Genomic DNA, 23,688 nt, shown 5'->3' with positions numbered 1-23,688 from the left:
TCAGTACCTTCTGGTTATGAAGCAACACTCTTCCACTGAGCTACCTCGATAGGACCCCAGAGTAGATACAAGGTCAAATTCAAATATAATATAACCCACTAGAATTACCAATGACACAAACAATTAGATTCTCAAATTCAGGAAAAACAAAAGATATACCTGTATCAGTAAATAAAGAAGTAAGATCTACAAACATATCTACACGGTGAATTATACAGAATCAAAAACTCGAACGAAAGTTATAAAAAATGTCAACCAATTTACCAGGCAGAGCATTAGCAGCCTACAAAATCGAATTGCTAACCTGCAGCTTTTCAAATTTATTGATATACTGTTGATTTTTGTTTCAGTAGTTGATTCAAATTGAATACTTTCTATTGTAAATTTGACTATGCAGCTTTTCAAATTTATTCAAATACACAATAAGGAATATTACTGTGTACAAATTAATTTTGCTTTATTAGTTAACACATCCTCGTAGTCAAAAGAGATATACTAAATCTTTAATTAGATATCACTTCAAGCATTGTGGATCTGCTCGATCGTTGGATGAATATTATGTTTTAATTTGCTCTCAGGAAAAACGTATTGAATAGCAAGCCATATACAATTTTACCCGGAACCAGTATAACAGGGGCAGTAACTCAGATGATCAAATATTACTTAAATATCTGTCAACTAGCTCGAGTTACAGATTTTTGTAATTCGATCACTTGAGTAACTGCTCCTGTTCTGCTGGTCTCAGTTACATATTTTTGGTGCCGTGATAAGGATTCCTGAATAAAAACCATGAATTTACATTCCACGCACAAGTACTCTGAAGTTGAAATAAAAAAAACAAAACAAATATGCTAGAGTTCCTCATTGACAATATCTATGTGGTCTTTGGTGATCAGGTCTTCCAACAGTCTGTTGGAATTCCCATGGGCACGAATTGTGCTCCTTAGTTAGCTGACCTGTTTTTATATTCATATGAAGCAGAATTTATTCAAAAACTTATACGCGAGAAAAAGAAATATCTTGCTGTGGCCTTCAATTCGACACTTATATATATCGACGACGTCTAGCTTGTCTATTAACAATGATAACTTTCATTCATCGATTCGATACCCGGATAGCTCAGTTCGTAGAGAGTTCAAATCCCGGTCTGCACGGTCCGTTGCATTTATTTGCCCGGTGTCCCTTGCTTGTCGTAAGAGGCGACTAAATGGGGCGGTCATTTGGATGAGACCGCTAAAACCGAGAAGCGGATCCAGGAATTCTGGTTGGGGGGGGGGCGTGGAATTTTTTTTCCCCAGAGGCAGACGGTCTGGGGGTCTGAATTCACTCCTGAATTTTAGTGATTTTATGAGTAAAATTTAACCATATAATTAGCCTTCATAGGTGAAGTTACATCCTCTCTTACAAACAGAAACACACCTTTATCAAATGAGGCTAAATTTATCATCAGTAATTTTTTTTCTAGTCAAATTTATTTGCTCGTCATTGAGCTGTGATTTGAGTCCATCCATTTGTATTTCTTGGATTTGAATCCCTCTATTGTTTTATGTATACTACTATTAACAAAAAGTTCACTTATTAGGCTTATATAACACCACTAAAAAGAATGTGTATCACATTCGTGTGTATTACGTCCAACGAACCCAACTCCGTCACCAGGGCCCTCTACAGTATGGCAACATTTTTTAGGGTCCCTGTTTTTTGTTTTGCATGATTTGTTTTTTAAACATGTATATATAATAATGTCGTGCTAACATTATCTCCGACGTGTAGTGCATCAGGGCAAATCTAGACAAAAACTTTAATATTTTAGTCACGTTATTAAATATGATATATCATCTTTAACCCTTGACATAGACCTTCATAAAAATGGCTGTCATGCGAAAATAAGCATGTTGTCGCTGCGACGCAGGAATCGATGTGATAGCGCATGAAAGGGAACGTGATTACTGAGTGATTTCACATAAAATATAATAGATTACATATTAATCTATTGTTATTTCCTTTTAACATATTCTTTAATTGACTGTTATATATATATAACTTATCGGCATTTCGTTGTAGATTTTCAGCATGGGAAAAATTACGTCACAAATCACATTCGTTTACAAACTGTACAGAGTTTCCCGAAAGTGACGGAGTTAGGGACTTTATGTATTTTGACATTCACCTTTTAGAATTAATTATTATAGATATGGTTTGATTTTCCCTCTTTTTACAGTACGCACTAATTTGTAACCTAAACTTTGAAAATTTTAGGGGGGGGGGGGGGGCACGCCCCCTCTAAATCCGCCAGTGCCGTGTCACAGCAGACGTGGCACAGTGATGATCCCTCCTTGCTCAAAGGCCGAAAGCACCGAGCATAAGCCTAAAATTTGCAGCCCTTCACCAGCAATGGTGACGTCTCCATATAAGTGAAATATTCTTGAAAGGGACGTTAAGCAACATACAACAAACCAACTGTATATATTATATTTTATCAAAGACTGGTATGAGAAAGGAGTTAACGTTTTACAAGATTTTTTTGATGATGATTGTAATTTCTTAACCTTAGATAAATTTCAAACCACTTACAATCTCAAAAAAGTATATGTAATGAAATTTAATAGTATTATAACAGTAATTTCGAAATACTTTGTCTACTGATAGACATTCAACCAAAAGAATTCTTAATCCACGTATGCCAATATGTTTAAGCCTGTTTTGTTGCATGAAAATGCTCCAGAATCATTTACAATCTTTTGAATGAAAAAGAGGATATCTCAACTTCTATAGGCAACTGGAAGGCTGAATTAACTCCACACGGAGTAGATGATTTTTCTGTGCAAAGTGTGTTTAAGATTTGTTTCAAAACAACAACTGATTCTTCAGCTCAATGGCTACAGTTTAGAATTTTACATAGAATCGTCCCTGTTAAAACATATGACTGCTGTAGAGTTTGTACAAAAAATGTAGGAACAGTACACATATTTCACTTCATGTGATATAATCCAAACATTGAGGAGTAAGTTGAGTCTTTACATATACAGAAAGACTTCAGAAAGAGTTGGTTTTGATGTGTCCAATATCATATCAGGTGAATTTCCATTGTCTTTTAATAACAAAGTTATTAATTTTATAATCCTATAAGTCAAACAATACATCTTTACTTGTTTAATGCAGAATAAAGAACCAAAACCTGGTTGGATTATGTCATCTAAGGTTAAAATACCATGTGGAAAAATATGCTGCAATCCAAAAGTTGGTAAGTTGTGTTTTTGAGGCTTGGTTGCGACTGGCTTTATTTGGAGGACATTCTTAACATACACAAAAGTCGTAAGAAAAAAGAAAGATGTCAATCTAGACAAAATGCATTGGGCAGTGAGTCTCGTCAGAGCATCCCATGCCGTATTGTCCTATAGGTTTTCGTCCAGACCAGGATTGAGAATATATTGCAGAACACAATGTAATGCCAACATGCATGTTCTTGAATGTGTCGAAGCAAGTATGTCTCTCAACCCAGCTCGTTTTACACAGACCTACCAGTTTCTTTCTGGCCACCTCTGTGTCTTGTTGTGACGGCTTAAAGTATCGCTGTCGCTTTGGTGAAGAATCAAAGTACATGAATGTAGAATTTATTCCGTCAATCATATTTCTGACAAGAGGAGGCTTGCAATCACGTGCAATGCAGGTTGAGCACGTGGCTTTTGCAGTGTATATACACAGCCAACCTATTCAGTTCTTTGATTCTTCTTTGACAACCCTGGTTTTTTTTTAGAGGACATGGAAGCAGCACAGTTACAAACTTTATCTCTAATATTGTCAACAGACAGATCATTCTCTTGCAAAATGTTGACATTATTATTGGCAGGTATCGCTGTTCCGGTACCGCACCAGTACGATCTGAATGAACAAAGTCAAATAACTCTTCCTGAATGATTGACCCTGGTGCTGTTTCATTAAGAAACATCAAGTGCAATGTCAAGACTTCCTTATTTGCATATCTGTCGGTCACTCCGTCAGCGATGATGAAGTTACTGTAGAAGACCTTACCTCGAAGACCACGCGTAGTCTTTCTTCCAGAATATTGACCAAGGACACTGATGACTTCATTTTGAGAGATTTTTCCCGGTATAAGTGGTATTGTTTGAGGATCCCTTTAGGTGTTGTGACAGCTGGTCATCATAACTTGCCAGAAGATTCAGAGTAGCATGAAAGTTACCTTTATTGGATGCAGTGCTTGTTGAATTGTCTCTTTGTCCACGCAGAGGAATGTTTTGTTTCCCACAGAGGACTATCGTTTCCGCTATCATTGACAACTGCCTCGTGTTTTTTGTCGTACATTTTCTGGTTTTGTTGACTAATTTTGTACGGTTGGTACTCTTTGGTTTTGTCAAACTTGTCAGTTTTTAGAGTGTGGACAAATATTCTATACTTGCAGCCTTACGATAATCGAAATTCTCGTGTTTTGCTAGGGATCCACCCTTGCCTACTACTTTTTTGAAGTCGGTGAATGATTTGGATACAAAATTGTCATAGCTTCTGTAATAACTGCAGATACACGTGTTGTGATTCAATATAGTGTCTTTTCCCAATTATTACAGCTTCTCATACCCACCTGTGAGAAAAAGAAGGCAGATTTTACACAACCGCCTTGCAGGTTATGACTGTATATTAGCCATCTATGGTTTTGTATCCATGATGCTTTGAAGTAAAATCTTTTTCCTTTTGTCTTTGTCAATAAGATCAGGAAAACGGTAAAAACAGTTTTTTTTAAAAAAACAACACAAATCTAAATAGATCTATATAGATAAAATTTAACCTCACCACAAAGGCATTTGATGACGATGAACTTTGTATCTTCCTCCAGCAGACGGCGATAACTTATTTACAGGAAGAGCACTCTGTGTTCACGATTTCTTTCTTATTGAAATCTGAAATTCCAACCTTCTCTTGTGGGTTTGGAAAGAATTGAATGAACCAATTCAATACTCTCAGTACTTTGATCTGATTTACTGAATCTATTCCGGGATAATACGAGTTATCGAATCCAGTTTTACTTCGATAATAAAGATAACCAATGGTTGACCAGCTCTCAAACAATTTCGGGAAATTCAAACACAATATAAGTTGAAAGTAAAGCTATCGAGCCAGTGTTATTTGTCTCTAAGTTTGTCTATCATTTATTGGTTAATGATCATTCATCTATAGTAAGGTATGTGATTAACAAGAACAATATCGATACTTTCCAAAAATGTTACTTGTTTTATAGAATATAAACCTGAGTCAGTTAGTTTGCATCAGTTCTATTTTTAATTGTTTAACATTTAAATAAACTTTATGCATTAAAAACGGTGCCGAGACAGTGATAAAGTGGTGGAATTCTAAAAAAAATCAGTTTTTTTTTTATCGAGATCATTGTCGCTCACCATCTTGATTATTGAATCTCTTCATCTTCCAAAGATGATGATTCTCACTAACTCGAAAATTTCAGTACAAATTAAAATGCGTTATCCAGCACGCAGATTTCCGTGCTAAAGATTTAGGCTAGCAGAAACCTTTAATAAAAGCTAAAACAAGTTCAATGGGGGGAACTGCTGCCCTGTTTTATACAGATGAATGAAATTCGGGGAAACACCGCAGAAAGTACCAAAAACACCAATGACAGGCACTGCATCATTGAAATACACCTAGATCATGTTAGATAATTCTCATCTACATTTCATTTATATTGGTAGAACATTGTGACTAAGTTTAATGTCTAGAATTTTAGATTGCATTTCTTGGCAGTGTAATATATATAGGAGAGAGGAGAAAATCTTTGACTGGACCGGGAATCGAACCTGGGACCCCTGCATTACTAGTCTGGTGCTCTAACCACGAAGCTACCCAGGTCGATATCCACGGTCTGTAAAGCCCTAACTACTACATTCCTCCCTCCTTAATTTGTCTTCGTCCTTGAAGACACACACAACCCATGTTCTGTTTGCCTCCGGCAGGGGTTTCAACTGTAAATCCAGGGGTGGTCAACAGCATAAAATGTAGTATAGGAGAGAGAAGAAAATTTGTGGCTGGACCAGGAATCAAACCCAGGACCCCTGCCTTACTAGTCAGGTGCTCTAAGCCCTGAGCTACCCAGTCCGATTTCCACTGTTTGTATAGCCCTATAACTACTGCAGCAGCATCATTTACGAAGCAGGCAGTTATGTCAAATATCATTTCATAGATTTATTCATATTGCAACCAGAACTTCTTGAAGATGACAAAAAATACATTTCACCATTACACTAAAATACGATATGTCCAATGAAGTTGCTATAAATAGCAAAACAAATGTGGATCATCAATGTGTATGCTGATGAAAATTAGCCGTAAATCATACAATTTTTTCTATCGATGCGATAAAAACTTTTGGGATGGTATGTATATATATATGATCTAACACTGTAGATATTTTTTATTTTAATGATACATCGGTACATGTACATACTTTTTTCCAATATCAAGCAAATTTCGCTACATTTTGTGAATTGGAAAGGCCCTGGCCCTTGATATCAAGACCTTAAAAATACCTTGGAATAGACACACCATTTCCTTTATGTGAAGCAAAAGTCATTTGTATACTTGTACATGTCAATTTACATTGATAATAAAATGCATGTTTGCTTTCATCAATTGAAATCATTTGGACTTATGTACCAAATGATTTCAATATGTATATATATGTAAAAGTTTTATAAAAATGCTCTTGATATTAGATCTATATGAAGAAATTCTATATTCCATTGTCTATTTATTTTAGGAAACTCCATCCATGAGGTTATGTCAAAAATATCAGAGTTTCAGAAATAACAGATTGCTAAGTGTTGCTACTCAGAAGTTGTGCAATATTTCCTGCCATGTGCCTAGTTCCAACTGAATCGACGACTCGTAAAGAAGTAGATATTGAATGGTAATTCTTATTTTGATAATGAAATGTACAAGCAACAATCAAAATGCACTTAGGCATAAAAAGAAACAAGCAAAAATATTTATGAGGTCTTTCCAATGTATGTACAATGTACGATTTAATTATTATTGTGCAAAAAAATAATTTGTTCGACAATATTGGACGAGATCCTATTTCTAAGTTTTGTCACCAATTGTCCAGCCAATGAACTCAGAGCTCCAGATAATTTTTTACCACAAAGAGTATTTACTCCCTGATTTTCAAATCAATACGTATTTTGCTTTTCAGAAAAATTCAAAAGTGTATTTTGTTAATTTACTGATTATCTTTGGTCTTTTGCGCAGAAGATGTAACCAGATAAGCTATAATTCTTCCGTTAAGCTTTAACTTCAAGTTTATACTAAAAGGCCGCTCCAGCTATTTATGGGGGAAATCATTTGCAGTTCTTTTTATTACACATGTAAAACTATTCATTGTCATTGGGAATTTGATATTTATCATTGATGCATCAAATTTGAATATGTCAGCCACTCAGTCACATGATTATGATCCAATTCTGTATATCATTCGTCCACGATTGATAATATGTTTTTTTCTCTGTGCTTTCGACTGCACACTAACTCTTTAAGAAAGAAAGTATAATAAGTAGGCCTATATAATAGTGTTTTGAGTTAACTCTTCCAATTTTTCAAAATTGTGACTGTCATCAAAACGTATTTCATAGCGCTAAATATCATGTATGATCAAGCCCTGGGCTAATCTTAATTCATATACCGGTATATGAATAGATAATTCATATTTATATCATACTACATTGTACATGTATCACAAATACGCGGACTAATACGCATTACTTTGGGAGTGTAAAGCGTATTTACATTCGCTAATGCGTAATTGTACGCATGATTTTCAACTTAAATGCGTATTTGGTCAAATTTAATGAGTATTTACGCTGATACGCACCTTATCTGGAACTGATTTGATTTTACCCTTTACATAAGTTTTACTCACAAGTTTAGAATTTATGAAACATTACTAAGAAAGCTATTCTTAACGCATACTCAACTATGAAAAATTTAGTCGGTGGTCGGTATCACCAAGCAATAGCCAAGAACTCGTTGACTTCCCTGGTAAACATATTTTGATAATGCAAATATATGAAAACTGGTTTAGAATGATCATGCAAGATATTTAATGATTTATATTCTTCTACATAGGCATGAAAAGTTGTCTCTGTCAGAACATTGTCGACATATTTACCATATTCACAAAGATTGTTAAGAATAAAATAACATCAACTTTGTGATGTCATATTCCAAAATAGATATTAGTACTGGGAACATTTATTCTAATTTGTTGTGTCTGACTATCTCAACATGGAAATTGTTAAATTTTGCATTGATTGAAGAATGTTCAAATTTTAGATCAGAAAATAGCTATTATGGATCCTGTCCTTTAACAATTGATTGACATATAAAAGATTTTCATAGATGTTAGTTCCTGACACATACAAGTATATTTAGCTTGCTCTGATTTGACTTTTTACTTTCACCCCAGAAATACATTTGTCTAGGCTGTTTTTACTACTGGTAAAGGGTACCTCTCCCCTTTGACAACTAATGAACATTTCACTACCACAGGTAAAAAATTACCCTTCAGTTATAGAAACTACACAAAACTGTATGATAATTTTAACAAAAATCATTTGTCTATACATATTTTAAGTAATTTTCTATAATTATCAGAGCCTTACAATATAGATAAGAATAAGTAATCAATCAATTTGTATGCCAGTTTTGAGATATTATAATCTGAAGATGTCCTCCACCCCACCCCCTCCCCTGAAAGCTCACGACTGCATTCTCAAAAATTCGTCTTTAATATGAAATGGGTAGTAACATCTAAAAGGTGGATAAATCCCTGCAATATTCATAATTATGTGCATTGTTCACAAATGGCTATCATAAAATATATATAAAGATATCAGAGGCAGAAACATATTGCAAAATGCAAAATATTGTAAAATATACCCCCAGAATTTGAAATGGATCAAATGACTACTCAAGATTTCTGATTATGTCGCAATATCTCAAGTAGTCCTGGACAATTTTAATTAATTATAAAACAACAACCAGATCTTTTTGATTTTAAATTGTGGATAAAGTTTGTATTTAAACTCTAATTTTAAATTTTACCTTCAAAGTGTATTCCTTTAAACTAAATTAAAATTCTGATCAATTGATAGGTGTATATATTTTATGTTTCTTTATATTTAAATCACAAGTGCAGACCTGCAATTGTGTTATATTGCCAGGAGATCAGGGTCAAAAGTATTGTTTGCAAGTATATAAAGGGATAAGTGTAAATGTTGTATAGAAGGATACAGAAAAAGTTAAATGGCTTATTGTCGTTATTAACAGGATAAAGTCAGTTGTATGTTCCAGACTTCCAGAGAAGTCAAAACAAAGTAAAGGGTCCAGCAGAAGTTTCAGAGTGACTTAGAGCAGACTGTTTCATTAGCATGAACTGTGTATTGTAAGTGGAGAAACTGAGATAATATTAGGATACTGATTTTACTGTGGGAATATTTTAATAGTGCATTGAGGCTATTCAAACATGTCTAAGGTAATTAAAAATTTTATCACAGAACAGATTTTTATTTGTGTTGGGAATTAGCTTTTGGATCTGAAGGATTGGAGGTGGGGGAACCTGATCATATACATGCTCTTAGATTATGCAAATATTATGAATATGTTTTGCCTTTAAGGCTTTCAACTGCAAGCTTAGGCTTTTTTAAAAAACAACAACATGCAAAATGTGATCTTGATCCTGATTTCAATGTTTCTTCCTTATCTCATTCTTTTTGAATTAGTGTTTTTATTTATACAACTCTTATATTAAAGATAGTTTCTAGAAGATTTATAGTTTATTTGTATCAGGGAGCAATTGTCAAACTCTGAGGGGGAGATAATTGGGAAAAATTGACAAGAAAAACCAAATTTGACATGTAAGTTGATTTATATAGTTTAATCAGCACCCCTGGTGTCAACGTGGAGCTTCCCTGATTAAAGACTCCCATGTTTTTATCATTTATATACCTCCATATCGTAAACAACCATGACAATTATTCCTTACACATAAAGTCCCGTGTGGATCCGGGTTGGAATAGGTCCTCAGTACCTCCACCCCCACCTCCCAGGGAGATCCGGCCTCAGTACTCCTTGCTTGTCGTAAGAGGTGACTAAATGGGGCGGTCCTTCTGATGAGACCACAAAAACTTGAGGCCCACTGTCACAGCAGGTGTGGCACGTTAAAGATCCTCCCTGCTCAATGGCCATTAGCGTTGAGTATAGGCCTAAATTTTGCAGCCCTTCATTAGCAATCATGTAACCTCTCCATATGAATGAAAAATTCTGGAGAGAGGGACATTAAACAATAACCAACCAACCTTACACATGTATATAAATGTGAATATTGTAGTCTATAAGAATATTTGTTGAATAAATCATGTTAATGAGAGATTGGATGATGATGAAACCAAGATACCTGCATTGACAAATACCCAGGTGATATTGATCAGTGAGGCATGCTTAAAGAGAAAAATCAAATCTGGAGAGACGATTGCACTTGTATCAAATTTCATAAGTGTCAGTTTAAGCATTGAAAACAGAATTTAAATGAATATTTCAGTGCCATTGAATTTATTTTTCTGGTAGACAAAGACGTGTGGGGAAGTGAAATTATTATGTTTGTGTTGAGGCATGATATGGCCTGATTGATTTTGTTATTGATTATCTAATTATAATCTTATTATTTAAATGTAATCCTAAAGGATTCAGAAGTCTTCTTTTTTATGGTGCAATGTACATATCTTGAGTGAATTAGGGTTTTAAAGGAATTTGGACTTGCATGCACATGCATATTTTGATTCCAGTGTGTCAATAAGATGAGACTTGGACGAGCTATACATTGTAAGTTTTTTTTTGTTTTACAGGTGTGCAGTCTGACTAAAGCCAGCTCCTACTATCTTCCTGTGTGAGTATTAATGAATGCAGTGAAATAGCAGGGACTGGCTTCAGTGAGACTGACAGGTGTGAAGACACCTGTCAGAGGTCTGCAGCATTGCTGCCACATGAGACTATATTAAAACTTTAGCCTATAAAGAAGTACATGGAGGGAAATTGATTTGCAATAAATAAGCATGTTCATAGCTAGCTTTTAAAAAGAAGTACCGACAATGCATCAAAGAATTTAGTTACTGGTACTTTTATGGATTTTTTCTAGCAAGATCGAATTCTCATCAATTTTCAAGGGAGCTCTCTCAAAGTTAGAGGTTAGTGCGATTTCTCTTACATTTACCAATTTTTCAATTTTCAAAATTTTTTGTATGATACTAATCATATTTTTGCAATTTTTAAAAGTAAAATCAGGCTTAACCTTGTTGACTAGATGGTTTTCATGACTATGGTATTTTTTTTTAAAATTCTTAAATGTGCAGTGTTAAATAGAATTTCTTGATAGTACAAATACTTGTAAATGTATTGGTAATTTTTTCATCACATGAATATTATAAAGGTTAATTATGATAAATAAATAAAACATTTTGCAGTCCCGATGTCTTACCCAGCAAAAATTGACAGAATAAAGGGAGGTCCATATAAACATTAGTTGCATTGTATTACTACATTATTGTATTCTGTACGGTTGTATAAAACACAATACTTATGCATTGTATACCATGAGGTAATTGAACGTTATTTTTATGTGAAGTAGATTTGTTTCGTAACTAAACTGGTCCCAGGGATAGATGAGAGAAAAATCAATAGATCAAACCTTTGACATGGGATCTTATTAGTTTGTACGTGAACTAGGTGAAATCTTTTAATACTGTTTGAATCTTTTAGTTTGTACATGAACTAGGTGAAATCTTTTAATACTGTTTGAATTTGCCCTATATTCTAAGTTTCTGAATGTGTATTGATTTGTTTCGAGTATTCTGTAAATGTATCCAAAATATGAACTGTACGTATAACACGGTAGCCAAGAATCAGACTCTTACATTGTGTGTACAAAGAATGAAAAAAAGGTGGATAATATGAATGGTTACTTTTACCTCGAGTATGAAGAAAGTCAATAATTTGAGCTCCAACTTTCCATTAACTGGTGTTTTTTGCTTTGTTGTTACCTTGCCTGTTTAAATAATGGTGTGTATTGATTTATAACTTTGATTGCTGAACAGTTCCTGAAAAGATATTGTTGAATTGAAACACTAGCTGGTCTGTCTACAGAACTTTGAAACTTTTGATGAAGAGAGTCTCCTTTATATTAATAACATGTTTCTATAGTTTTCATTAGAGTTATTACATATTTATTCATGCATTATATTCCCTTTCTCTTTTTTCCTTCTTTCTCTCATCCTGTAGCATGATTTTAGCATTGAGCATAGTGATGATTTTTCTTGTTAAAAATGTTTTTCTTTTTAGTGTAATACTTAAATTAGATAGTAATGGCAGAAAGAATATATAGAGGGAGAAAGAGAGAAAAAGAGATTTGTCATTGAGAAAGTCATGCTTCAATCATGCACACACTAAAAACATTTAAAAAAGAAAAAAGTAAAGCACGAGTTTATCAGTTTAATAATCATGAGATGTAATTCAGTTCTAAATATTCTCTCTCTCTCTCTCTCTCTCTCTCTCTCTCTCTCTCTCTCTCTCTCTCTCTCTCTCACACACATCTATATATATCTATAATAAAGTAACATAAGTCCTTGGTATAGGCAAAATATAGAAAAAATTCAGATGAAGGTGTGACATTTATTCCAAAGCGCTTTCTATTATATTTAAAAACGAAATGACTCTTGAAGTTTGATTAGATATTAACTGTTAAACAAAAACATGATTTACTGCATGACCTGTCAGGATGTGGCGAAAACACATAGGACAAACTGGGAATAAAGTATCCGACCGAGTACGTGTCCAAAAACAGCAAATCGGGGACCCATCTGTGAGAAACACTCCCTGTAGTGAACACTCTGATGTGTACGGCAGAGGACGTTTGAAAAAAATTCCGTTTTATAAAGTTATAGAAGAAAATGAACAATTACGGCAGGCAAATATTTCATTTATAAATTTAACCCGAAACTCAATGCATAATTTACTATAAATGTCACATGTATAATTGAATTTATGTTTCATGAATTGAAATGTTTATAAGCATGTGAATATGTGTTACACATTGTTATGTTATATAATTAATTTGGTGCTTTCTTTGAACATTTATTGCGCCAAATATTTTACGTTAATGTCTTTTACTATCATGACGTCGTCCAATTATGTTATTGTTGTTTTTCAAATGCCAATGAAGAGCCATAGAGCGAAAGCGCTTTGGAATAAATGTGACATCTTCATCTGAATTTTATATATATAGCACGGAACTAGCAATGAACTCTTAAAAGAACATAATTGCCTTTAAGTGAAGAAATATTTAATAATATAAAGCACAGAAAATTTCACTTTACCCATTACTGCCCTAAAATATATATATGTATATATATATATTAAAAAAAATATGAAAAGAAAACAGAAATCCTCCGTAATAATAATTCTGTGTTTTCTTTTCATATTTTTTTTAATATTAGTATCCAATTACTGAGACTCTATTTCAATTTTGGATATATATATATACATGTGTGTGTGTGTGTGTTTATATTCAACATCAAAATTGGAGCATGCATACTTTTAATCACGATATATAAATGTTTTCTACTTACAATGTATTATTTTATGTCTAAGTAATTTTCCCAAATTAAATTTAAAAAATTCGCCGTAAAATTCCCAATCGAAAAGGTACCAGACTCTGTACCAAAAAGGGCCAATTAAGCCATGGTATATCTTTAACACCAATGAACAGTTTTTATTAAAACTTTGTGTATATTTTAAGTATGAATAATGCACCTGTTACATATATATGTATTTTGATTGAGAGTTTTTAAACATTCAAGGAAGCTGAATATATATTTTTTTCCATTTTGAGGCTGTTACGAGATGTTTTCATGTATGAAAATATCTTTAATAAAATCATTTATCTTATTTTTATCTTTTTTAGCCGAGTTCCGTAGCAAATCTCGGCTTTTAAATTGGCGAAGGATGGGCGTACGGGCGGGTGGGTGGGCGGCGTCCACAATTAGCTTGTCCGGTCTCCAACTTTCATACTTTTTGGTGCATCTTTGTGAGACTTACATAACATGATCACATCCAAAAGAGGAAGTTCCTATTTATTTTGAGGTCAAAAGGTCCAAGGTCACTTTATCACTTAATGCCATAGATTTGAGGTTGTCCGGTCTCTAACTTTCATATTACTAGGGGCATCTTTGTGAAACTTTAATACATAACATGATCACATCCAAAAGAGGAAGGTTCCTATTTATTTTTAGGTCAAACGTCAAGGTCTCTTTTTCACTATATACTGTAAATTTGAGCTTGCATCTAACTTTTATACATGTACTTGCTGGTGTATGTTTATCAGACTTCTAATCCTGATGACATTCAAGATTCATGTTGCTTTTGAAATTCAAAGGTCAAGGTCATTATCACACTAATACTTATTGTGGCCATTTAAAGCTTCATACTTATAAACTATATTGAATACATGCATGTTTTCACTCAGTGAATGCAAGCATGCCTAATTTTCCAAACTGCAACTCGGCCATACATACGCATCTTTGATGCGATTTAGCGATTTTTTTTATTTCTTTCAATTTTTTTTATTGCCATGTAACCTTCATTGGACTTGTTTGACCTTACATATTTTATTGATAGTCAGAAAATATATTAATAAAAAATGAATATAACTTGTTGCATTCTCAAATAGGTTGGCTTAAGTGACCGTTCGTGTAGCGACATTACAATAAAAGAGGAGCGGATTGAGGAACTGATTTTAATCAGATTGTTTTAAATACACAGCATAGTGAAAAAGGTTTCTAATTTAAAGCAAGAAAAATATTTCGTAGCTAAGACTGAATCTAAAGTCTAAACAAAACAGTTTGACCACGGATATCCCTAAGATACTTTAAAATGTATTGGTACTTGTAATACCAGAACAGATTATGAAAGACTTGCACACATTGATTTAATGACTTTACTTTATCCTCTTGTTTTTCAGAGCACAGTGTATCCCTTGTGTAAGAATTAAGAGAGAGGGTGAACAGGTAGATAATCCTAATCTTCTTTGGACCTGAGAAGGATTAACAGGTGGGCACTGAACGGAGAAAAAACAAAACAGAAAATATTTGAAAACAGTTCGGATTATCTCACTACCGTTCTGAAAATAAAGTATGTGTTGCACTACTCCTCAGTAGAATCAATGTACTAAGTTTGATGTCTGTCAATCAAATGGCTCAAGATAATGAGCAGACAATATCTTACTATGTACAGTTTGACATTTGTCCTTGTGACCTCAAAATCAGGGGTAATTTACTCTCTTAAGAGCAACCACTGTACCAAATTTGGTTATTATCAAGCAAAGTGTTCTTTATATATTGAGCAGACAAAACTTGGTTTACAAAACAATATGCCCCCTTTTTTTCTAAGAGGGCATAAAAAGTAATGTATATAGAAAATCTGCCAGTGTTTTGTGATTTGATCCCTAAAAGATCTATAGTAAATCATATTCTGCATTTCCAGTTTTTGCATTTGTATTATACCTAGATGTATATCTACATAATTGTGTATTTTGCAATCATGATTTATGCAGTTTTATCCCCATTAGCAAAGTTCGGCAAAAGATGAACATTCGCAGAAAATATGCTATGCAAACATATAGAAACATATCCGTGCAAAGTTATTGTGTTTTAGGTTAAAACAAATTAAATTATGAATCATAAGCAATTTTAATTTGTGTTTGCTCTGATAGAATGTCAAAGTTTTTTTGTATAGATAGGGTGTTACCTTCAAATGACCTTGACACAAAAACTTTGACATCCGCTTTTCTGTTTCTCAACAGAATGTATAACAGGCCTATCAATAGTTGTTGCACACAAAATATTACTTCTGAGAATCTCAATGCATCTAATGAATATGAGAAGAATATATCCTTGAGCAAAACTAGAATACCCTCCAAAAAAATAGTAGATTATTTTGAATGTTTGATATTATGGGTTTTTCTTTTCTTTTTATGCCCCTGAAATTGAAGATTTGGGGGCATCAAATTTTTGGCCTATCTGTCGTCTGTATGTGGCAAAAAAACTTTAACCCTGGTCATATCTTTTACACCATAAAAGAGGTAGACCTTTCATATTTGGTATGTGTATACCTTGTGGAAGACCTTTCCATTGACATCAAAATCTTTGACTTGGTATACCTTAACATTTACTTTTGACGTACTTTTAGAAAATTCGAATATAAGCCTTATCTTTCAAATTGTAAGAGGTACTGTTTTTATATTAAGTATGTGCATTATTTTGTGTGAAGACCTTTTCAATGATACCAGATTTGTTGACCTTGTGACCGTGACATTGAACATTGACCTAGTTTTTGGAAATTTTCAAATAAAAAACTTTAATCTTGGTCATACATTTTACACATAAGAGGTAGAGCTTTCATATTTGGTATGTGTATTTCTTGTGGTAAGACATTTCCGTTGACACCAAAATCTTTGACCTGGTGACCTGAACATTGACCTTTGACCTACTTTTAGAAAATTTGAATATAAACCATATCTTTCAAATTCTTAGAGGTACTGTTTTTATGTTAACCATGTGCATTTTTTTTTGTGACAAGGACTTTCCAATAATAACTGATTTGTTGACCTTGTGACCTTGACCTAGTTTTGGGAAATTTTGAAGAAAACGTTAACTTTGATAATATTTTACAACATAAGAGGTACAGCTTTCATGTTTGGCATGTGTATTCCTTGTGGCAAGACCTTTTCATTGGTACCAAAACCATTAACCTGGTGACCTTGAAATTTACCTCTGACCTACTTTGAAAATTATTCACTAAAATGTTGTAATCCGGGGCATCAGTGTTTCACATACACATCTTGATTTTTTTTTTTACATTGGTGTTAGGTTTTGTATTATTTCATCAAAGTTTTTTTTTTTTTTTAAATTTAGAACCTTATTTATCTTTGATGTTCTATAGATTTTTAGCTCACCTGAGCTGAAAGCTCAAGTGAACTTTTCTGATCACCCGTATTCCGGCGTCCGTCCGTCCGTCTGTAAACTTTTCACATTTTCAACTTCTTCTCAACAACCACTGGGCCAATTTTAACCAAAGTTGGCACAAAACATCCTTAGGTAAAGGGAATTCTAAATTGTTAAAATAAAGAGCCAGGCCACCTTCCAAGGGGAGATAATCAAGAAAAGGTAAAAATAGGGTAGGGTCATTAAAAAATCTTCTTCTCAAGAACCACTGGGCCAGAAAAGATGATATTTATAGATAAGCTTTATTAGGTAGTGCAGATTCTAAATTGTTAAAATCATGGCCCCCGGGGGTCGGATGGGGCCACAATAGGGGGTCAAAATTTTACATACAAATATATAGGGAAAATCTTTAAAAATCTTCTTCTCAAGAACCACTGAGCCAGAAAAGCTGAGATTTATATGAAAGCTTCCTTATATAATACAGATTCTAAATTGTTAAAATCATGGCCCCCGGGGGGTCGGATGGGGCCACAATAGGGGATCAAAGTTTTACATACAAATATATAGGGAAAATCTTTAAAAATCTTCTTCTCAAGAACCACTGAGCCAGAAAAGCTGAGATTTATATGAAAGCTTCCTTATATAATACAGATTCTAAATTGTTAAAATCATGGCCCCCGGGGGTCGGATGGGGCCACAATAGGGGATCAAAGTTTTACATACAAATATATAGGGAAAATCTTTAAAAATCTTCTTCTCAAGAACCACTGAGCCAGAAAAGCTGAGATTTATATGAAAGCTTCCTTATATAATGCAGATTCTAAATTGTCAAAATCATGGCCCCCGGGGGTCGGATGGGGCCACAATAGGGGGTCAAAGTTGTTTTTGGGGGGGGGGGTTGTTTGGGTTTTTTTTTGATATAGTGCAGATTCAAGTTCGTTAAAATCATGGACCCCGGGGATTGAATGGGGCCTCAAGGGGGGCATCAAAGTTTTACATACAAATTTATAGGAAAAATCTTTTAAAATCTTCTTCTCAAGAACCACTGAGCCAGAAAAGCTGAGATTTATATGAAAGCTTTCTGATATAGTGCAGATTCAGGTTTGTTGAAATCATGCCCTCCTGGGGTAGGATGGGGCCACAATAGGGGATCAAAGTTTTACATACAAATATATAGGGAAAATCTTTAAAAATCTTCTTCTCAAGAACCACTGAGCCAGAATAGCTGAGATTTATATGAAAGCTTCCTTATATAATACAGATTCTAAATTGTTAAAATCATGGCCCCCGGGGGTCGGATGGGGCCACAATAGGGGATCAAAGTTTTACATACAAATATATAGGGAAAATCTTTAAAAATCTTCTTCTCAAGAACCATTGGGCCAAAGAAGTTCATATTTACATGAAAGCTTTCTGACATAGTGTAGATTCAAGTTTGCAAAAACCATGGCCTCCAGGGGTAGGTTTGGGGCCATAATAGGGACTACGGTTTTACATGCAAATAGATATGGAAAATCTTCTGATATGGACCAAGGTGACTCAGGTGAGCGATGTGGCCCATGGGCCTCTTGTTTTTCTTGATATTTTCTGAGAATTTCCCTATGGGACAGTTCTAAAGGGGAATGTAGCTGTGATTTGCCCATTTGTTCATGCACCCTGGTATTAGTGTGTTCATTTGTTTACATTTGGGTACAAACCATATTTCTCAATATTTAATTTTTTTTTAATGAAAAGTGTAAGATGTCTGCTTCCGTGCAAAACTTAACAATTGGTCATTTGTAGGCCCTCGTTGTAAGGCAGGAGCATTCTGGTAGGCAAAAGACAAGGGCTTAATGCAAATTACTTTACTAAGTAATGATGGAAACAATATTTTGCTTTATTATATAGCTAATAAATAGTCTAATATAAAATCTGCGTAAAATCTAGAGAATGTTAGCGTTCAATATCTTGAGATTTTATTGAACACTAACTTCGCATTGCGTAAATTGTATGCGCCCGAAACATTCCGAGTATGAGCGTTCAATATTGACGTTACCATAACGACGTAAACAAGCCAAAATGGCAGATGATGGTCCTCCGAATCTGACAGAGCCGGTATTTGATATTTACTTAAGCAAAATGTTTTACTGTACATAAATTATGATGTCCCCATTTACAAAATCAGTTTTCTTCATGCATTAATGACGGGTTAAATATTGAACAGTTAAGAAATGCATGCTGTTATTGCACACCTTCACCTTAGATGCCAATATTGATGAATTCTCGTCTATTTTGGAGTAGTTTGAGTGAAAAGGAATATAATTTAACAACTAAATACTTAAGCTATATTATAAAAGGGTTATTGAACTTATATAGGTGAATATTGGCACTCGTTGGCTGTCAAAATGCACTCGCAAGCTCGTGCATTTCCACAGCCAACAAGTGCCAATATTCACCAATATAAGTTCAATAACCCTATATTATTATATAGCTAATAAATAGTCTAATATAAGATTTGCGTAAAATCTAGAGAATGTTAGCGTTCAATATCCTGAGAATTTATTTAACGCTAACTTTGCATTGCGTAAATTGTATGCGCCCGAAACATTCCGAGTATGAGCGTTCAATATTGACGTTACCGTAACGACGTAAACAAGCCAAAATGGCAGATGACGGTCCTCCGAATCTGACAGAGCCGGTATTTGATATTTACTTAAGCAAAATGTTTTACTGTACATAAATTATGATGTCCCCATTTACAAAATCAGTTTTCTTCATGCATTAATGACGGGTTAAATATTGAACAGTTAAGAATTGCATGCTGTTATTGCACACTGCCAATACTGATGAATTCTCGTCTATTTTGGAGTAGTTTGAGTGAAAAGGGATATGATTTAACAACTAAATACTTTAGCTATATAATAAAAGGGTTATTGAACTTATATAGGTGAATATTGGCACTCGTTGGCTGTCAAAATGCACTCGCAAGCTCGTGCATTTCCACAGCCAACAAGTGCCAATATTCACCAATATAAGTTCAATAACCCTATAATATAGGACAGACAGTCTGATTTATTAATCATCTGTGATTAGTCCACTAGTCCTCAGCCCAAAATCTGGGAAGAAAGAAATTGTAAATTTTCTAAGCATTTGTGATGGACAGTTAGCAAAACGAATTCCATGTAAATTGTTACTGCCGTTATTCAAATAGAGTCTTTACATTTTCAAAGGTGTAATGATGAGTGTGTAAAGGTATGGATATTTTGGTTGTAGAACTTATGTCAATATTAATTGCACAACATTCTAGTGTAGTGATAATAGTGGGTTTGGGTGTACCAGTCAATGCCATTACTGTCCCAATCACAACACAAGAAATTTAATCCTTTAAAACTTAACATATTAAAAAGTTTTTCAAAAGGAAGCAAAGCAAAAAATAAAATGAATGTAATTAGCGTGGATTAAATTGAAAACTTTGCCTTAGAATTGTAATGAGATTAGGAAGGGCTGATTTGGAGGCAGGGCTATTTGTTAGTGCCTTACATTTCCTAACCACCATAGTATACAGTTTAAACTATTAGTAATTACTCCTTTGTAATTTATGGTTCTACAAATGTGGTTTGTGTTTTGTGGTGTTGAATTATTTGTGACTTCAGGGAATAGATTTTAAGCCATCATATGGGAATTTATATCAAAATCTGGAGCCTGGAGAATGATCAGAAAGTTTGGTAATACATTCGGTTGGGATTTACATAGCATTTTGTGTATGAGAATTGATTTTAAGTTGGACTAATCAATTGAAATATTTCATTTATGATCATTTCATTTCTCTCAGCTTTCAACAAAATGAGTAATAAGAAGGTGTTCGCTTCAGGAGCACCCAAAATGAAGGTGAGTTGTCATTTCAAAACTTCATTACCATCTTCACTGTTGTAAGGTTTAAATGTTGTTATGATATTGAAAATTGATGATAGCTGTTCTCAATGTTGTTGGTGAATAAAATTGTTTTTTATTTCTTAACTTCTCTTTTGTTACATTTATAAAGGAACCAGCATTCAGGACGCCAATGTCCTACAGTCCCAGGATTGTGGGTAATAAACCTGTTCCTTCACCCTCAAGGTCAGAGCTATGGAAGAAACAGCTGGGATTTGATGGTAGGTTTAATTGTTGTGTGCATGATGTATTTGTAGGGAAATACATGAATTGGGAATAAATTCAGATACAGGTTACTCTCGATGGCTCGAACTTTAATATATCAAAGTTCTAGATCTCTCAAACTGATCTCACATTCCCAAATTTTTAGAATTAATTTCAAAATGGTAATTAGCTTTGATACCTAACCAGATGTCTGTTCAATGATTAGCCATTATTAATACACCTTATTTATATAGCCCCTGCAAACAAAGTTTTGATTTTGTCAAGGCATGCTCTGAGAGAATAATACATGGATTTTTCTGAAAGATTTGTACCCTCGTTATTGTGCATCTTATATTTTGATCATGATTGGACAATTTTTCTTCATTTTACTGATGTTTCATCAACTTTTTGGACTTGTTTTAGTCATGGCTTTTTAAATTTTGTGATGACATATACTCTCACAGAGACTAATGCTTAAGTTTAAGGTAGGATATAATGGAATTGTGTCTGTCTGTCCATCCGTCTGTGGATGTGATTTTGTGCACCCATCTCCACTCCATCTTAAGCTTGATTGATATTTTGAATGTAGAATTTTCCTTATTAGCAGGCAAACAATACAAATTTATTGTATCTATTCATATATATCATACCTGCAGTTTATTTTACAATGTAGATGGTGGATAACCTTTATAAAAAAAAAATACCGAAGTTTTATACTATTTCTATTACATGCACATAGATAAGATTGATGATTGCTTACAGATGATATACCAGTTGAATCCCCATCTGAATCGGAGGATGAAGATGACCCGTTAGATGATTCAGGTAAGGAAAGTCCAACACAGGCTTCCTGTAGACAGTAACAAGCCTGATAAGTAATATTGTCTTTTTTTTCGCACTGGAGTCAACTTCAAAGACTCAATCAGTCATGAATAATTAATACTCAATTCTTTTGCACACCAATGAATGTACATTTATGAAATTAAAATAAACATTAACTTGGGGGAAAAAATTTCAACAGTTGAAAAATTCTCCAGAAGCTTTGTGGATTTTATTGATCCAAACCATGTAAATATTTGGAAATTATTGCTACCAAGTAGATGAAATTGATTTTCTTGTTCTGAGGTTTGGAATAGCTATTTATCAAGTGTTTCAACCATAAAATTCGATTTCTTTAGGCATAAATGTTTCCTGTGAAGGTGAGGAATGAAACATTATTAGATTAGCTGTTTCAAACTGTCCTGTGATGAATGGCATAACCCTGTGATTGTCTGTCTTTTTCCATAACCTAACCCCCTCTATACTGTACAGACATTTATTAGTTTTCATAATGTTTGAAGAATTCAGATGGATTGTGTGTGTGTTTTTTTAAGGGGGGGGGGGGGGGGCAACATTGTTGCTGTTGTGTCTGTCCTTCCTTCTGAGGTCATATCTCCTAACTTTTCATCAGAAATTTATTTAATTCATCACAAATGTTCCTTACGACAAGAACTGGTTGTCCAAGGTCATTTTGGAAAGGTCAAGGTCACTCAGAACATATGAAAGTGACCTTTTTCAGCAGTTTTTGATATAAAAATTAATATCTCTTAAACCTTTCATCAGAAATTGAAGATGAACATTATTGATCACAAATATTCCTTGGAATAGGGATCTTTTCATCCAAGGTGATTTTGGAAAGGTCAAGGTCATTCAGAACATATACTTACTAAAATAAAATTATTATTTCAATAGTTTTTGAACAGATATTGATCATGAAATCACGCATAAAAAGTAAAAGGCAAATGACATTCATACAAAAGTCACTCTAGGTCATTTGGAAAGGTTAAGGTCACTCAGATTGTATATGTTATGTAAGGAAAAAGTTCTATTTGAACAGTTTTTGATCAGGTATTAATTATATCTCGCACAAGTAAGTCACAGGTAAATAGTTACTCAATATCATTTTGTCAAGATCACTCAGAATCTTTATATGAAAAAAAAGCTTCACTCAAAACATTTTCATTGTTGGAGGATTTAATGTACAGGATGGGCTCCAAATTTTGCTAAGAATTGAAGTCTTGATAATTTTTCAAATTAAAGAAATTATTTACAAATTACCTTGCATGTATATGGGGGAAAATTCCTTATTTAAACAGTTGTTGAACAGTTGTTAATCTTATATTACACAAATAAGTAATGAACAAATGACTTTCATACCAAAGTCTAGCTTAAGTCTAACCAAAGTCATTCAAGGTAATTTTGTAAAGGTCAAGGTCACTTAACATGTACCTTATATATAAAAAACTGTAATTTCAACATTGAGCATTGTGCAATTCATTCTTCATGTGAAGTAGTTCGTTGGTTAGGTGCAGTCTGGAGAGCATCCATCAGTTTTACTAATATTCTTATGTATAAAAAACTGTAATTTCAACATTGAGCATTGTGCAATTCATTCTTCATGTGAAGTAGTTCGTTGGTTAGGTGCAGTCTGGAGAGCATCCATCAGTTTTACTGATGTTCTTGTTCG

At 33.8% G+C, this 23,688-nt stretch overlaps 1 protein-coding gene across 6 annotated transcripts in view; it reads left to right on the top strand.

Moving 5' to 3' along the window:
* The first annotated feature begins 5,047 nt into the window (after positions 1-5,047).
* The window catches only part of LOC125663972 (kinesin-like protein KIFC3), a 44,230-nt gene continuing 25,589 nt past the window's right edge, over positions 5,048-23,688 (top strand). For 2 of the 6 annotated variants that reach the window (XM_048896431.2, XM_048896436.2), the window contains exons 1-4: positions 20,671-20,773; positions 20,881-20,936; positions 21,091-21,199; positions 21,945-22,007. In XM_048896431.2, the coding sequence (XP_048752388.2) occupies positions 20,758-20,773; positions 20,881-20,936; positions 21,091-21,199; positions 21,945-22,007 (244 nt within the window). In that variant the 5' untranslated portion in view covers positions 20,671-20,757. Of the gene's footprint in view, positions 5,195-6,781; positions 6,932-10,670; positions 10,900-11,212; positions 11,262-15,088; positions 15,178-20,575; positions 20,774-20,880; positions 20,937-21,090; positions 21,200-21,944; positions 22,008-23,688 lie in introns of those variants that run through there. The other 4 variants (XM_048896432.2, XM_048896433.2, XM_048896434.2 and 1 more) reach the window with 4 other exon arrangements.

The sequence above is a fragment of the Ostrea edulis genome, chromosome 1 (assembly GCF_947568905.1).
Source record: "Ostrea edulis chromosome 1, xbOstEdul1.1, whole genome shotgun sequence".
Classification (NCBI taxonomy): Eukaryota; Metazoa; Mollusca; class Bivalvia; order Ostreida; family Ostreidae; genus Ostrea; species Ostrea edulis.
Note: the sequence above shows the minus strand (reverse complement) of the source record. Positions and strands in the feature narration are given on the sequence as shown.